The sequence below is a fragment of the Lissotriton helveticus genome, chromosome 3_1 (genome assembly GCF_964261635.1).
Source record: "Lissotriton helveticus chromosome 3_1, aLisHel1.1, whole genome shotgun sequence".
Lineage (NCBI taxonomy): Eukaryota > Metazoa > Chordata > Amphibia > Caudata > Salamandridae > Lissotriton > Lissotriton helveticus.
In genome coordinates this window covers 856588650-856607253 of record NC_136061.1, presented here as the reverse complement: position 1 = coordinate 856607253, position 18604 = coordinate 856588650, and the positions used below count along the sequence as shown (strand labels likewise).

General features: G+C 46.6%; 1 protein-coding gene across 3 annotated transcripts in view; it reads right to left on the bottom strand.

The window, feature by feature from the left end:
- The window catches only part of SH3D21 (SH3 domain containing 21), a 286954-nt gene that overhangs the window by 105559 nt on the left and 162791 nt on the right, over positions 1 to 18604 (bottom strand). For all 3 annotated transcript variants that reach the window (XM_078681198.1, XM_078681197.1, XM_078681199.1), the window contains exon 4: positions 455 to 558. In XM_078681198.1, coding sequence (XP_078537324.1) covers positions 455 to 558 — 104 coding nt within the window. The remainder of the gene's footprint in view (positions 1 to 454; positions 559 to 18604) is intronic.

The window sequence follows — 18604 nt, the reverse complement described above, 5'->3', positions numbered from 1 at the left end:
TCAAGCTTAAACAAGAAGATATGCAGTTTGAACGTTTGAATAACGGCATATTGATCACGGATCAGATGCCTTATTTATCTGTAAATACATGAGCAAGGCAATATTTCCTTTTAGATTATAAACGGTTTTATTTTTTAGAATGTGAATGGCAAATTAGATAGCAGAAATTACTATAGTCCAGAGCATCAGCCCTTGTAGTTGCAGCCCAACTGGATGTCTAGATAAAATGCGCTAGGGAAGTGAGTGCACCAGCCTTTCAATTAATGCTTCTTTCTGCCTTAACCCAGCAGGATCTTATCTTGTCATTCCACAGTGTGAAGGTTTGTGTCCTAAATACATCATTCAAATGTATCATTTATACCATTATGCTTCATTAATTTCAATTTTGTAATCCACGCGTGCCGATCTCTCCAAACTAGCCTTCTAACAGCCCAATAAAAGAGCATCAACCTACCTCTTGAATAACTTCCACAATTTCCCCAGCCATTAGCTCCAACTCATCTGGTTTCTCTGGTGTGTAGGAAAATTCCGCTTTGCACCATCGCTGTGGAAGCTTCGCTGTCAGTGGAGGTAACAAATAATGAATGAGGAAAATAGGGAATTACAAATAGCACAGAGAAGAAACACGCAGAATCTCCACATAGGTAGGCAATTGTTGGCAATATTCACATTCTGATGACTGTCATTGATTGGTTTGCACCCTGACAACCTTTCAGTTCTACAATGGCCCATTGTGTTTCTGCCCACCTCAGTTCTGAAATGGTGACATATAAAAATAAAAATGGCTCATTTGGGTTCTACGGCCTTTCACCTGGTTATTTAACCTCATTCTGTGAGACATGGGAGGTGGAACTATCGCTGCCAGTGTTGTAGGTGTAAAAGTGACTTACTGGCTGAAAAATAAAGTCACAAGTAAGTAACTCTGAAAGGTCGTTTTTAAAAAAAAAAAAATGTGTCACACATCAGGCGAGCTGTGCTACTGAAAGTCCTAGAGAGCTGGGAAGAGTCACTCGCGTGTTTAGCAAGCCTGATATGCAAGTTACTCTTTCCTCACCCAATGAGACTTTACAAGGTACCAGAACTTTCAGCTTTTTTTCAATAACCTAGTTGGGCACTGCCTTCCTTGTTACAAAAGTGTCATTATCTTATTTTGCCCGGATACATCCTTGTAGCATGATCACCAACCCTCATTCACAAGGGAATTTGTTAGTTCCACCTCCAAAAGTCATGAAAGAGACTGCAATTCTGCCCACTCTCCCTCTACTTTGTGCCAAATCAATTTTATTCTGCACTCATACCCTAATATTATCCAATGTTCAAGTGTTCAGCACATACTTATTAGCACTTTAATTGCGCAGTCTGGTGCACACTCGCAGTTTGTTTTTTTAGCTAACAATGGTGGATCTGGTGTTCATTGTTAATAGAATGGACGTAAATTGGGGTAGCCATGGATTGCAGCTGCTACCATTGCCTTGTCCTTCTGTACCCTAGGCACTCCCTTTGCCACCCCTGGTCACAAGGGTCAAGAAGGCAGCAAGAACAGAAAGTTAGCAGACCTCTGAGTCCTGCATACTTTACAAAGTTTCCACTCTACTTATCCACTTACTTCCTGTACCCCTAGCATTTTGGTGAATCTACGTTAGTGGCTAATGTCAACCCTACTTCAAGATGTCCTCATTTGAAAGGTCCAAACTGTTCTGTGCTGGGGTTGGGGTGCACACGGGTATACCTAGATGTCATCAGAACATAATTCTGCATAGAGTGCCTGCCAAAACAAGGGACCAATCCTTCACTGCTTGCTCAAGTGTCCCAGTGGCACCGATGCGTAAAAGTTGGTGTGCATTTTGCCCATTTCAAGGGCGCTGCATTTCTTTACACGAGCCATGTACATTACGTTCCTTTCAAAAACCATAAAACCGGGCAGTAGGTCCCACCCACCGCTCAACTCACCATGGGCAGGTGAGGCTGTGGCAGTGCTGCAAGTCTGACACACAGAGCCTTTTTGCGTCTTTCCCCAGTTTGATTTACTTGTCGAATGCTCTTTTGCCCTGGGGTAGTGCTTCACAAAATATTTAGAACCAGGATCCAACTTTAATAACAAACTTTCGTGGATCACTTACCTTTAATGGACATGAGGCAAGTAATAAAGCGTCATGTGATAGTGCACTGTGATTTCTAGAACCCTTCAGAATTTACAAAAAATGTGCTTTATTTTTACTTTCGTAACTGCTGAATGCAAACAGTTCATTTACAGGTATTTTTAATTTTGTTGTGGGTTGCTTAAAAACGACATCCAACAGCTTTTCCTTTCATAAGCCCTGTACTCAGCAAGATTGACACATAATTCACTTTACTTTTCTTTGTGACTGCAAAGAGAGAGAAGTTTGTAAACACAAAGCCCCACTAATAAGGAGCAATTTGTCAGAAGACATAGCCTGACATATTATCCCTGTCTTGGAAGCCAGCAAATGTGAGAAGTGAAATACGGAATTTAAAGGCATCTTTATTGATTGCTTGGACTTTCCTGACTTACCAGCAATAGGCTGGCGACCAGCCAGCAGGTCGGTATCCACAGTTTAGGAAACTCTGCCCAAGGGTGATCACCGCTCTCAAGGTCATTGTAGACACTGCTCAAGTCCTGGAGTTTGGTGTGATAGCCTAATGCACTTTGAGAGTTGTAGTCTTGTTTTGCTTCCATTGAACTTATTGGACTAACATACCAGAAATCAACGATTCATAGGTACATCACTTATAGGAAATGATCTGCAGTGAGCTGGTCGTCCTATCTTTCCCACAACCACCCTCATGTCCTTCATTTGCGGGTTTTGGCTGCCCACTGACCTTTGTAAATGTTTCTCATTATGGTCAGATGGTTGTGATGAAAAGTCCTGTTCTTCGTCATCGCGTGCCTTCTCTTCACCTGAATGTTTTGAACATAGCTATGTTCAGAGTGGCGGTACTATTGTCACTTGCGTCAGACGTCATGTTCCCTCTGCGTTCTGTCAGTGTCAGTAGCCAGGGGAGAATGGCATGTGAAATTTGTTTCCTGGACATCCATCCATGACCCGCAACCCGCAACACATTGGATTTCAGAGCTTCTTGCTCCTGCTAACTTTCTCACTCAGTCTTTTTTCTGTTTCTCTTCCCTCCAATTATTGGAGTCCACATTTCATGGCAGGGTATGGTCCCTGCTATAGGTGGGCCCAGTAACGGTCATAGTGGCACATCTAGTCAAGGAATGTGTGCCGTGCCTCCCAATGCTTCATTTGTAAAAATAATGTGAAAGGAGCCAGTTTTAATTCAGGGTCCCCCAGCTGATGCTGCCAATTGGTGGGGTTGGCGATAACCAAGGCTGTCTAGTCATGATTCCATCTCAAGAATCTTTCTTCCGCCACCCTACACTTCCTCTCCGTCTCATTCTTACATGTTCTTTTTCCAGCTGTTTTCTCCATTTATCACTATTTTCATCCTCATTCGTTCTCCTTTTTCTGCCTTTTCCCGACTATCTCTGGGGCAAAGTCTGCTAATGAAAATACATCTTGGTTGCTAAAATGACTTCTGGTGACCACCACATACAACCACTGGCAGCAAGGGTTCCTCCAAAGCCATAACAATGGCCACATAACACAGCACTATTAAAATATCTGTTACGTAACACTACCATATTCTCTCAGCAACTAATCCACGGCCCGTTCCAGATCTATTATTAATTCTTCCCCTAGTTTGGAGAGTTTCATTGAGGTGAGTATGTATGTGTTCTTCTTTCCTATTAGTTTAAAGCCAGTGGGGCGGGTTCATTTCATGCTGAATGTCATCATTTTCTAGATACCCCTGGAATTCTTTTTCCTGGAAGAATGATTTTTTGTGCTTTCCAATCTCATAAATAAAACCATTTGGGGCCAGCATCTTTTTTTATCTTCAGAAGGAAGGAGTACCTCTGCCAATGGAGACCATACCACATTGGTTTGAAAACAATTGTCCACCAAGACCAGTAGCCGTCACCCAATGGATGTTCTACAGAAATCCATGCTAACTTTCTCTCACTTTTTCATGCTTCCTTACTACCTGGTCATATGTGTTTATCTCCTTGGTAAACTGTATGATCAGCAAGATCATCAGTGGCATTGTCTTCTGTGAACCAGACTTTCCCTTTAATTTGCACTAATTGGTGTGTACCCCTCTCCATACCTTACTGATATTTGGATGTAACAATGTCTACACAGAAGAACATCAGCAGAGGAAGGCTTCTCTTCTACATGATGGGCTTATGGGTCATTCTTAGTCTCTATCATGCAAGGCTGGCTTTAGGGCAGTGTGACCGGTGCCGTCCCACTGGGCGCTGAGGGGGGTACTGACTAGAGGAGGGGGTGCTGTGTTTAGCAATAAACATATGATTGGAGAGATAAGGGGCACTTTTGCCCGGTGGTAGTGAGAGAATACCAGGGGACAGTCATGAGGAGTGGAGGCACCAAAAATGATTGCCGCACTGGGAGCTACAAGCACTAAAGCCAGCCCTGCTATCATGTGATTGAGGCTGCACCCCCCCCCCCCCAACCCACCGGGACGCTGCTTTCCGTGTCCTTCTATCCCTATTTGCAGGCCCTCTGTCTTATTGAACTTAAGTGGTTTCAGCAAGGCGCCTTAATCATTTGCCGACCAGTATTCTGCATACAGCTGATTTTCCTCCATCTGAAGAATCGCCCTTCTGTTGTTGGGCATGATGATGAGCAGTTCACTCGAACAGGTATACAAGCCACATATGGTCCAAAATGACTCGTAAGTGATGCTCATCAACATACACGTGGGCCTTTGGCATCCCCAGTAGGTGTTTCTCCTCGGTGCCAAAGAACTTTCACCTATGTGGAATTGGCGAACATGTTTTGCTTTATCTTCTTGAAGCAAAACGTATCCCGGATTGCAGGGAATGGCATCTCCCACACGGTTTGGTGCCCTCTACTGGAAGAAATATGCCATTGTGGTGTTAGAACTAAAGTCTTGATTTCTTGGAAAGTTTCTTTGTGCCTCTCAGTTGAACAGTATCCTGCAAGAGCTGTTAACGTGGCCAGGTTGGTAATTAACTTCTCAGATCATCTAACCAACCCATTTCGGGACATTCTGAGGTGAGGTGCACTCAAAAGTGGCCTAACAATTTGGATGGGCAGGGTAATAGGAGTTTTCACATGAGCTTTCAGCTGTTCTAAACAATAAAAATCTCCAGGTGAAAGTATAGGAGGAATGGGGAATCGCCGCGTGAATTGGACCCAAAAGTAAGGACCCACCCAGTAATTCCGCATTTCTCTGTGAAACCTGCGAGGGTTCAGTCACAATACCCGCTACCTCCGTAACCCCAGAGTTAACTCTGGGGTGAGCACTTACCATATGATGGCCCGGGTAACTCGTAATAAGGCATGAAGCGTTTTGAGGGCTAATGTCTCTCTTGCCTTGTTTACTCATAATCCCAAATATTTGGCATACATCAAGGCATAAACTCTTGATGTTGCCCTTGCGTCACCTTGAGTGGCTCTGCGGGGCTTAGTAAATCCAGAGTACCGCAAGGCAGTGAAAATTGCAACTTTGCATTACTCTGCATTGGTAAGGCATTCCACGAGTGGAGCGTTCCCATGCATCCACCCAATGGATTCTGATGCAATCTCACATTTACAAAAATCAGTAAACTTGGGATTGCTTCAAAATGGTACGCCTCTCCAACAGAGGTGTAATGAGGAGCAATATCTTTATTTCTCCTTGTCATTTCCTCATTCTTGAGACCCCTACGGGTGAGTAGTCGCGCTTTACAAACCATTGATTGATTTATAGATTTGTTTCGACTTGTGCTGCATTGTGCAGCACATGTAGAAAGAGGAACATGCCTTTTTGGATGGTTTTTGTGCAGGAAGGTCTTCCTTCCTGTACAAAAGCAATTCCACCTGTAATGCAGGCATCCGTGCACAATGGCACGAATGCATCATATCTTAGTAGATATGGTACATTCGTGCCCTCTCCCTACCACGCAGCACAGCAACAGTGTCTTGCTGTGTTGTGTTGTGTGACAATTTGATAAATCTGGCCCTCTATCTCTAGCCATCTCTATCAACTTCCTAATTCTGATTGAGTCCTACACAACCTGTTGACTTCGAATAATTCTCTATTTAAACATCCTTGTAATGAGCAGAGACTACAAAGGAAATAAGACCCTAAACACAACACTCCTTACATATTTACCTAAGCATACCACCGTAGGGATTTACTGGCACCAACCCCAACCCCCAAATCTGCCATTTCCTCCAAATACATGTTGTGATTCCTCTGGATTGTTCAATCATCGCTTCAGCATCTGGACACCACTTACATCCCAGCCATGTCTCAAGCCACATGTTCGAACGTCACTAACGACCCAACATGTGAGGCCTCTACCTCTGGAGCCCAGCTGCCCTCGCCGGAGGCAGCCCCGTAGTCACTGTTACTGCAAGTCCACTCTGAGGCTGCCCTGTGAGTTCTAGATCCTCCACATCCTGATGTGAAGGCACGTGCTCCTCAGTGTAAGCCGCAAACACTTTGCATTTACCCCTGTCTTTTACAGACTGTCATCTCCTTGGGCTTCTGAAATGGAATCTTGGAAAATGGCTGCCACGCTTCAGCACGCGTGCAGCCCCGGCCACAGAAATGGACCAAAGGAACTTCATCAGACTTTCACTATTTAGTATTATTTCAGTATTTATAAGGCAGGCATTCAGTGTTGCAGATCAAGGTCCCCGGTGAAAAAAAGTTGGTTGGGGGGGTGGAGGTGTGACAAGGGACAATGAGTGGAACTTGAGTGCCACCTGTAGGTGTGAGGATGACAGTCTCACTGAGTTATAAAATGAAGTAAGTTGGCAGTTTCTACATCCTTCTCAGCCCTGGCTGTGTGTTTAGGAATAGATTTAGGCATATTTACAAGGGGATATCACCACCAGAACATCAGTTTTAGTGACATTCTGGTGATGATAACCCTTCTCCTTATTTACAAAGCGGCGTTAAAACACTTAACATGGCTAAACACCACCTTGTAAATAAGGCCCGTTTTCACACTGAACTTGGTATTAAAGGGGCGTGCAAAGGGTGCAGCAGTGGCTGCTCCTCCGCAACACCCATTGCTTTTTGATGCTGCCCCACATTTACAAGGATGGGACAGCCCCAAAAACTAAGGCCAGGAAAAACCTGGTCTTAGGATGGCGATACGAGGAGAAATTATTAATTTGTCCTCGTACTGTACTTGTTCCATGCGTGCTGCAGAAAGCACACACGGAAACAGCAACTAGCCTTTAAAGATTATTTATGTGCAGGAAGGTGTCTCTTCCTGCACATAAACAATCACCCCTGCAGCACAAGCACCCTTGCAACATGGCGCAAGGGTGCCTGCCCTGGCACTAGGCAGCTTTTTTTAGCACCAGCACAAGGGGAAACGCAGGGGTGCATTGCACTTTTGTATATACGGCGCATCCCTGAATTTAAAAAATCTCAGAGCTCAGCATTACCAATTTTGGAATAACATCGCGCTCCAACATTTTATTGTAAATATCCCCCTTAGCATCTTTTCACTCGCGGACAGAGTTCTGGCGGTAGAGGAAATAAATTCGCCATCCCTGGTTAGAAATTATTACTGGCCGAGAACGAGATACACTTTACATGTTTTTTCTAGGCTCAGCTTCACAGGTTAAAACAACTTCCTTGCAAGACAGGAAACGCGGGGTCAGGAGAGGCAGAGCCACTGACAGTCGCCCGCGTGTACTTAACACGTATGCAGTAATAACACACCGAAAGGAACACAAACCACCGAGCAGCACAGCCTACAACAGAGGGCCATATGAGTCTGAACATGTGTCGTTCGAAAGTTGGATTGGTTTAGCGTGGTAATTAGACTAATAACCCGGAAAATCCAATGGTAAGGAAGCTTTAATTACGTTTTTGACTACACCAGGAACAGCTATGGGAAATCCCCTCCTCGTTCTAGGAACATCCAAGTATAAACAAGGAACTGGTGGAACCGTTGTAGTCTTGCGTATGCCCAACTGCATAGACACCCAGTGGTGTCTTCCAGTGTGGTTCTGCCCATAAAATAGCGCACTGTTAAATAAAAGGCTTCGCGGCACTTGCCTCGTATAGATTAATCTGAAAGCACAGCTCCTTGTACGTTCTTTTATGCACCGCAGCACACGCTGACAACCAAGAACAGGACGTTAGGCAAGCAAGACTTGGGTCACATGATAGCATAAGAAAGAGAGTGAAGGAGAGCAGCAGGCTAGGCTTGGGGCCGCGAGAAGCACGCCCAATCAACAGATGAAGAACACCACGGGTGGGTTTGGAGCGACAAGTAGAGGAGGGAATACCTCACATACCAGTGAAGAGCTGGGGTGCGTAGTCTTGGAGGAAGCACGGGTAAGCCATATACACTGGCAGGGAGGAGACAGGGCGAAGGCAGTGAGTAGCTGGACTCAGCAAGGGAAGAGAACACCAAATAGATAGAAGAGAGCCAGCAGAGTGAAAGGGACGAGAGATGAGGCACAAAAGAGTGAATTATACATGAAAGCAAGGGCTAGCAGGCAGATCTCAACTGGACGGGGGTGATGAGGGGCATGCTGCTGTGACCTGAGGTGAGCAGACAGAATGTACTAGATGAGCTGCAGTACTGGCTTGAGTGACTAGGTGGAACCAATATGGGACATTAATGCAGAAGAGGTAGATTGCATTGTATTTGAGACAGCATGGCATAGAGACTCATATATTCCCAAGCGTTCTCCTACCCTCCATGCCCATTCCTCTATTTGTTTCTAGAATTGTGCACAACATCCAACCTACATCTAATTGCCAACCCGCCCAGAGCTTTGCACAAAAGTCAACTGGCCTGCGCCCTTCAAGGAGTCCATGAAGGCCTGTGAAGGCGAGAAGCTTAATTGCTATTTTTCAATGGGGCAAATGTTTTCTTGTTCTATGTTTGCCAAACAAGCAGTAGGAAGAAAATTAAAATACCACCCACTTTGAGCCAAACCTGATCTGACACTGAGTGAATCAATCAAGTTAGCCCCACCTTATAGTTGCCTTCACCATCAAATCCACTTTTCTGTCAGTTCATCCTTCAAAACTTCAATCCATCATTTCACTTTTCCAACCTTTACCCTTACATCTCTCCTTTAACCATCCTTCCATCCAATGACCACTTCCCCATCCATCCTTGGTTTCTGCCATCGAGGCACACTTTCGCCCATCCATCCATCCTTTCAATATTCCATATATCCAGTGACCATTTCATGCACCCATGAATCCATCCATCAACCCACCAATTCATCCCTTCACCCTTCTAGTCACTCATCCATCAATTCATGCCTGCTTTCATCTATTCTTTCACCCTTCCATCCATCCACTCATTAATCATTTCACTTTTTCATCCATCTTTTATCGTTTCATCCTTTCCTTGTACAGCCTATCATTTCACCTTTCCTTGCTTCCTGGCTATTATGTTTCCTTCCTTTCACCTTTCCATTCTTTCATGCTTTAATCATATGTTCCTTCCCTTCTTCATCGTTCCATGTTCTACCATCTTTCTTTCTCGCCTTACTTTTTCTTTATCACCTCTCTCTCGCTCTCTCTACTTACTACTCTCTCATCTTTTCATCACCTCTTCCTCTCTCCTTCATTTACCTTGGCTCACTTAAAAGCCCTTGAACTCCAACCCTGATCCCTGTCCTGGCATGCTCATTTGTCTGCTGTAGGAGAGTAGGGTCTGCAATCCTATGATCACCCAGATTTTTGCTTTTTGCTGCACTGGTTTACGACTTTCCCTGGCTGTGGGCCTGCTAATCAGACCCACAGCCTAGCTGTTCTCTCTATCCAAATTGTACTCAGGTACTGAATTGGCACTGGGCCCTCTCCAAGTCCCTGTACCCAGGGCTGAGGTGTACCCAGAAGTCTCCCAGGGGCTGAAGCATGTATTATGCCACCCCTGGGCTGACTAACTAAACTGACACAACTGGCTGCACGACAGCTGGGGCAAGGTGGTGTACTCACCCTTTGCTTTAGATATAGTATACCTATATCTAACCCTAAAATGGACACACAGATCTCCTATCAGTCACTCCTATGGCAGGCCTTAACAATCCTGAAGGCAGAGTGCTTGGAATCGTGTGAGATGGTGCTCTGGCATGAGCTGAGCCTGTCTGCGGCTTTCGGGATCCATCCCTTAGCCGTTTCCATGATATCGCATACCATATACTCTTAAGTGCATTATAATCCTCGCGGTTATATGCCAACTCTGGTATCGCTTTATCAAAACATGTCGAGTAAGGTGTCATACGAATTGGAATACTAACCCCTCGCCAATTCTGGCGACGGGGTTAGCATTCCACCCTTCTAGAGGGACACGACATGTATGTAACCCCTAACCCCGGTTAAAGTCAGACAGAGCCTTAGCATCCACAAAATGGATGCTGCCACCGAGACACAAGTCTGCCCTCCTGCTGCTGGGAGTCCTCCCAGAGCAGGAGATAAGGACAAAGGGTTTCCTGCCAGGGGCGGTGCCAGCACCATCCCAGACAGGATTTTGTGTATTGTAGGTAGGCAGGGCTTCAGAGGAAGGTGACTGCACGTGGCACCCCGGTGCTCACTGTGCATAGTCTGGCTTGAACCAGTTCCAGGGACACTCCAGACCCTGTGCTGGGGAAAAGCCCGCCAAGGAAGTGGGTGTAACCACCCCCCTCCTGGTCCCACCCCTAGGGCAGGACTTAGTCGCGTGCCAGCCCCCTTTTCCCAGATAAAGGTAGGGACTGGCCCCCTTCCAAAACAGATCATCTTTGGAATCAAGATACCACTTTCCACGAAAGGACTTCACGATTTCTTCCTCAAGATTCTCCCTTGTGACTAAGGAGTAGTCACCCTGCATCCGCAGGCACCATCTAAGAACACTGCGGTCTGCTGCACGTCCTTCCTCCGGAATCCGACTGCCCAGCTCGACGAGACCCGGCTTCCCTGGCACCTCTGACCTCTACCCACCTCTACAGCACAGCTGAGAACCGTGGGTGCGACGAGACCTCGAGGGACCGGCCATCGCCAAGACTGCACGACTTCTGCACAGCAAGCCCACCGAGTAATTTCCTGGTGAGTGCTTTGGGGTCCGAGAAGCCCCCACCCTGAGCAGCTCCAACACCGAAGAGCAGCCCCCCAGCATCTCCACGATTGGCGTGGGGCCCTTCTGCTTTTTGCTGCTCACCGCGTTGTTTGGCTACTAGCCCGCTGGCTTGTGGCCTTCCGAACGACGCCCGACGACAACACTGCTGCTGGTCTGGTTGCTCCAGACTGGCCCTTGCTTCCCTCCATCGGAGAAGTACCCTGGACCCTCCTGGTCCGGCTAAGACGCCATTTTAGGTCCACCGCGTGGGCCTTGCATTTGCCAAGACTTGTTGCCCAATCCTGGGTCCAGCGACGTCGACAGCAAGAACCTTCGTGGGACAGCTCGCACCTCCATCCTGGTCGCCGACAACGCCTCCTGGTCCGAGAGACTGCAGAGCCCAGCAGCGCCCACTCACCTGACTGCGGTGACTTCGCCCGGTGCCATCCTGGTGCCCACTTAATCACTGGCTAGTGATTCAAGAACTTGGTCCCCTCTGCTTTCAGGTTTCCTTCTTCCTTGATCCAGGCTTGGATCCATCGAACTTTCCTTCACTGGTCGCCTGCCAGCAACTTCCTTCTTCCAGGCTCCTGGTCCGGCAACGAGATTCCCGACGTCTTTTCAGACCTATGTAGCTGCAGCCCCTGGGCTAGGTAACTTCGGCACTTCGGTGTCCCAGCATAGCCTCACTATCCAAGGGTCAGGATCCACTGTCGTTTTCTCCCTACCAGGTCGGGTTCGCCCGTGAACACTAACTTTGCCTTTACTAGCTTCCATAGACTTTGTCCCGCATCCCGCGTGAGAGTGCACACTCTGCACCCGAGTCCCCTAGGTCTCCTAGAAGTAATCTAACGATTCCCTAGTCAAGTCCTAGCGATTCCAAAGCCTATTAGTACTGTACTTACCTGCTAGTAATCTCGCATTCCACTTTTAGAGTATATGGTTTTTCGTGCCCCTCGGGCATTTGTGTATAACGTGCTAACTTAAGTATTTTCATAAGAGTTTTGTTGTGTGCTTAGCACCCTGTCCTCATAAAGAGTACAGGGTTGTTGTGATTCTAATAAATACATTGTTTATTTTCATAACACTTGTGTGGTGTCCTTTCACTGGGTGTTCAAGGGGTAATGTGATGGTAAAACAGCTGGCTTAACACGCCCTCTAGAGTCTTAGCCTTAGACTGCTCGTATCCATGCTACTAGGATAGCTGGTCTATAAGGTTGACTTACAACCAATCATCAATAAGGGTTGTTTGGACTGATATATAGTGATCACTAGAATAGTGAACACTGCACATCAGGCCAACTTCTCACATCTGCAGACAGAAGAGGCTAATGTAAAACTAATAAACGTTTAGTGGTGCCCACATAACCAGACAATGGGATCTAGTGGCAACCCCCACTTTAGATGGTAAAGTGGTAGATTTGCGAGGCCACTGATGCTCAACTAGTTTTTACGTGGGTTGGGTCTCCCATCTCTCATATTTGATCAATTTTTGCATCCCTGAGTTCCATCCTCTACTTCTTCCAGATCCCACTGTTGGCAGACTCTGATCTTCCTGACTGTAAGCCTCGACTTTTCTCTGATCCTTTTGTTGACAGATCTTTGCCTCCCTGAGTTGTAGAGCCTGATGTACAAAGGCATTCGGCGGTTGCAAAGCCTAAACATTCAATAGGTTAGTGACCACTAAATGTCTATCTACTCATTTCTAAAGTCCTTTCACAAGTTGGAAAAGTCTTTCCAACTCATAAAAAGGCTTTTCAGACCCTGTCTAAATCGCAAGTAGGAAAGGGGTGTGAAAAGAGCTTCCCCTTCCTGTTTGCAATTTAAAGAGAAATATCGTAATGGTTTGTGGCTGCAATTTCGGTCACAAACCTTATAAGATATCAAAACCTCAAGGCTAGACTAATCAGATACCGACACCCAGAGCTTCCCCTTTGGGCAACATGGATTGTAGACTTGGAGAGTACACAGACAGTGGTGCACAGGACCAACGCATGGCCTGTGCTTTTCTAAACAGAAAACTTTTTTTAAAAGCAGGACCACTCTTTAATGGACATGGACTGCTTTAAAACAGATTCCCCTTTGGGAATGCAAACACAGGTTTGGAGTCCTGTAGTCCCATGCAGGGCACCATTCCTACATTTGCAACCAATCACAGGGGGTCACAAACTGCTATCAGCATGACTGACATTCATTAAGAAGGCTGTATTGAGACCCCCACTTCCCTGCGAATGTATAATTTGCCATGGAATAAGTACAATATTTTATTGTACAGTTAATAAAAACTTTTACAAAGAATAACAGAAAACAAGCATTAGAAATGGAACAGGTCTCATTTTTTTTTGAGTTTGAACTATTGGTGTTGTAAATGGCAAAGTCTTTGATCCTTGTGTTATGGAGTGGATGTATGTAGTTTGAGTGGAATTATGTGGGTTGGATTGGAATTGTTAGTTGTGTGATTGTGTGATGTGTACTCGTGCGGTGTGTAGTGTAAATAAGTGGCACGGTGTGCAGTGGAATTATGTGTATAGTAATTATGTGATGTAGAGAACAGCGGTGTAAAGTTGTGTAGAGTATCGTGGCATAGAGTGGCACTGCGTATATTGCAGTGGAATATAGTGCAGTGGAGTGGACAGAGACTGAGGGCAAATGGAACATTTCCTTTTACTACCAGCAGTAATGGATGCCAGCTGGTAGGTGTTAGAACTGATTGTGGCGGCTGCATTGCATGAAGCACTCAGCAGTGAAAGCAGGGGTGTTTAGGCACACATGTGTGTTTGTTCCAGCCCTGTGCACACTTCTTGTGTTTGTTCCAGCCCTGTGCACACTTCTTGTGTTTGTTCCAGCCCTGTGCACACTTCTTGTGTTTGTTCCAGCCCTGTGCACACTTCTTGTGCTAGGGAGTGAAGCAGCCATGGTGCTGCAGTTTTATGACATCAGACGGGGGTAAACAAAGACAGCCACTCATGTGCTTGCAAAGTATTTTAGCAATGGGTCTGTACACACAACAATGTACCACAGGAATCACGCCTTGATTACGTAATTTTACTTGTGTGAAACCCGTGTTGGCTGGGCTGTGAAAATACTATTTGTGGAAGATGTAAGTTGCTGACTAAATGAGATGAATTGATAAAGAAAACAAGCATTGGAAATGCAATAGGTCTCGCATTAGAAAAGTTGGAGCGATTGGTTTTGTAAATGACAATTTCTTTTTTAATGTGTTGGTCTTGAAAATAGCCAAATTAATAGCTTTGTCATTTACAATGCCAATACTTTAAACTTTTTCAACTGTGACACCTATAGCATTTGTAATGCAACATGTTTTGTATGTACGTGACTTAGATGTATTCATCTAATAAATACAAATGGCTTTTAATTTTTTTAAATTAATATTGAAATAAAAGTTCTTGTAATTTATAATAGCAATAGCTTAAACTATTGTAAATAACTTTTGTGCCTAAAATATGTGCCAGTCACACAGGTGCCCTTACATATCTATGCCCACTCTATGCAAAGGGCTAGGTGTCCTATGAAAAATACAGTGTTAGGTCGTGTGTTAGACACACAACTGGACATCTGCGCCGAGGATTTGCACGCAGATATTAGAAAAAAATGATATAACCTCTGCTTCTCTCAAACCCAATGCGCACAATGTTGTAGGGGGTGGACGTTTTAAAACAGCCTTGGAGCAAAGACGAGCACACCGACATCACTGAGGTTTCTGTGTGTCCTCGGTATTAGGTGAAGTGTGAAAGCCTCTATTCTTCCGTTCAGGAAGGAGGAGGAGGCAACAGCTGTAGCCAAATAGAGGGAGCAAGTATTAGCAAATGTAACAAACATTTGCAATGCAATACGTCTTGTATTTGTTTGACTTAACTATTGAAAATCGCGTAACATGCTGTAAAATAAAGCGGGCGCCCAGCTCTTTAAATAGAGTCCATGGTGAAAAGTGATGTGGGGAAACTGGGGAGATTAAGTAAAATGTAAGCAGTGCCATGCGCTGCGGCGATAAGACGGAAAGGGCGGCCGTGGAAGGTGGAAGGGGGAGTAGGAGAGTGGTGCAGGCGGGGGGCGGGGAGCGGAGCCTTTGAAGAGGCAAATGGTCGCTGAGCAGGCATTGAAGAAAAAAATAATCCGCATAACAAACATGCTGTTGTTACACTCCATGGTCCATGCGTGGAGCTGCACAGCGTTTGCAGGCATGGTGCAACAGGCGGGGGCGAGGGAGGGGAGACGAGGGTGCTCTGCAGGGGTGATGGGACCTGGTGTAGAAAAGGCGAGCAGACGACTGTGGGGGGCGGAGGGAAGAGAGGGCAGTGGAGACTGGGGTGGCGACAGGGAGATGCATGCACGTGCATTGGGTGATAAGTTGCTTTCACGCAAGTGTTTATTGTCTAACGTTTTTATGTACATTAACACACAGTCCATAAACGGCAAGTGACTGCAGCTGGCTGGGCACATATGATGAGGCTTCTATGCGGGTAAAAAAGGCCTTTATGGCCTGGAAAGGACACGCACGGATTCCAAAGGCCGCCTGAGAAACTCTTTTCGGCCAGAAATGGTGAAAGCGTCTGTATCTCCCATCAAAGTGAAATAAACACGAGTGCTAAAAGTCTCAGCTTTTTCCCTCTAAACAACATGTCCTCCTGAATAATATGATTTCTGTGCTGTTTCTTAGGCAGGCTAAAAGAAACATATTTCAATAAAAGCTTCCACATAATCTGAGCCCCGGCACCCATCCCGCCACAAATTAAGCTTCATAAAAGCAGATGCAACCCACACTGTAAAAGCGGCACTAGCTCAGCCAACAAAAAACAAGTCTACTCCAGCTTCACCAAAGGGGAATTTTCTACATGACAAAGTTGAGAAACGTTTACATTATTCCCTGTATTTTGCCCCTGTGCACTTACCTATCCTTGCACGTTCTTCTTGTTTACAAATACAAGCACATTTGTTTGCTGTAATGCTTTCTCTTGGGGTGCTGGGATGTAGTTGAACGTGGAAAACATACAAATAAAATACCTTTTATCCGAATGTGGGCTGGTGGGGGAAGCAAACCGGAATGACAAGCGTGGAGGCCGAATGTAGTGGGCTATTTCGTAGCCGGTTTTTATTAATGTACAAGGGTGCAATGGTATGGCACAGGACAACAGAGAGTTCCAAAGGATTGAGGGTTCCGGCACCGAGGTAGGGAGCCCTCCGGGGTTGGTCTTCCAGGGACAGCTGTCGGTCTTGGCTGTAGGCAGGCTGGTCCTTGGGGTTCAACAGCCTCGTCTCCCGGACGGTGGATCTTGGCCCGCCGCAACTCCGTCCATGAGTTGCGGCCGCTCTCCAGCGTCCTCCTCTGGACTCCACCAGTCCTCCGTCCAGACCTCGTCTCCTGGTTCCGGTTCGTCTCTCTTCTCCGGGGTTCTTCGCACGCCGTCTCCTGCCACGAGTCTTCCTGCTTGAACGCTGTGTTGTGGGTTCTTTCGGCTTTTCTTTGGTCCGCCTCCGGAAAGGGGGAGGGACATCCGGGGTCGCGGGGTTGTACTTCCGCTGCGTCCCGCGTTGGTACTGGTTCCTGTAGGGAAAGAGAAAGGGGTGGAGTCCGGGTTGTTTTGGTAGTCCGGGCGACCGGGGATTGTGGTGGTGATCGGGAGGGGAGACGGGATATCCGTGTTGACGGGGCCGTGTCCCTATCACATCCCCTTCCCCTAGCTGTCTTTCTTGATCGGGTAAGCTGGCATGGATATCGAGAAAGATAGTCAGCGTTGGCTTGGTCCGCGCCCTTCCTGTGGAGAGTCTTGAACCTGAAGGGTTGTAGGGAAAGGAACCAACGAAGGACTCTTTCGTTGTGTCCTTTGTTACGGGCCATCCATTCCAGTGGGGCATGGTCAGTGTACAAAATGAATTCTCTGCCTTCAAGATAGTAGCGGAGGCTGTCTACAGCCCATTTGATGGCGAGGGCCTCCTTCTCCACTACAGCGTAGTTACTCTCCCGGGGAAACAGTTTTCTACTTAGGAAAAGGATGGGCCGTTCGTCCCCATTGCAATCTTTCTGAGAGAGAACTGCTCCCAGCCCCTGCTCGGAAGCGTCCGTCTGGAGTATAAATGGCTTTGAATAGTCTGGGCTGATGAGAACGGGACTGGAAAGTAGGATGTCTTTCAACTGGTGGAAGGCATCCAACAGGGAGGGGTGTGGTTGTCTCAGGGCCTCTTCGGTTTTTATAGTTTTCTTTAACAGATCTGTGAGAGGAGCCGCTATCTGGGAAAACCGGGGAATGAAGCGTCTATAATACCCTAAGAGGCCTAGGAAGGCTCTTAGCTCTTTTTGGGTCTGGGGAAAAGGAATTGAGTGGATAGCGGCGATTTTGTTGTTTTGTGGGCGGATCAGTCCTTCTCCCAACAGGTATCCTAAATATTTCACGGTCTGAGCCGCCAAGGTGGTTTTCAAGGGGTTGATCGTGAACCCATAGGACCCCAGGGAGTGTATTACTTCTCTCAGGTGACATAAGTGCTGCTCCCAATCATCACTATAGATGATTATGTCATCCAGATAGGCCCCGGCGTAAGAAACATGGGGCCGTAATATCAAATTCATAGCCCGCTGAAAGGTGGCTGGGGCCCCGTGAAGCCCAAAGGGCATCACCGTGAATTGGTATAGGCCTTCGGGGGTGGAAAAGGCAGTTTTCTTCTTATCTTCGGGTCGTAAGGGAATCTGCCAATACCCTTTACAAAGGTCTAGCGTACTGATGAATTTGGCCCTACCAATACGCTCAATCATTTCATCAACCCGAGGTAAGGGGTATGTATCGAAGGAGGAGATTTTGTTGATTTCTCTGAAATCGATACAAAAACGGACCGATCCGTCTGGTTTTGGGACTAAAACAATCGGCGAGTTCCAATCGCTACTGGAAGGCTCGATGATCCCCATGTGGAGCATCTGGGCTACCTCATCTCTGATAACAGGTCTACGAGCCTCAGGGAGCCGATAAGGCCGCTGACGGACCGTTTTCCCGGGTTCCGTGATGATGGCATGTTCGACTACTGATGTGAGGCCCGGAGAGGAGGAGAACACCTGTTGTAAGGAGCGAAGGGTGGACCGTAGTTCCTGTTTCCTTTGTTCCCCGAGTTCTGGGTCTACACAGACCTCATAGGGGAGTTCTTGTTCTGTACTGTTATTCAGGAGGACCGGACGGGGTCCCACCCACTCCTTCAGTAGATTTACATGGAAGATTTGTGTGGTTCGACGGACAGGGTCGAGCTCGATTTCATAGGTCACGGGAGTGACCTGTCGTAGGACGGGAAAGGGGCCTTGCCATTGCCCTAACAGTTTGTGATCGGAGGAGGGCATTAAGAGGAGAACCAACTGACCAGGACGAAAGGAACGAGCTTTCGTACCCTTATCGTATTGTTGCTTTTGTTTGGCTTGGGCTGCTACCAGATTCTGGCGTACGATGTCCCTTATTTGCCCCAGGTGGGTTC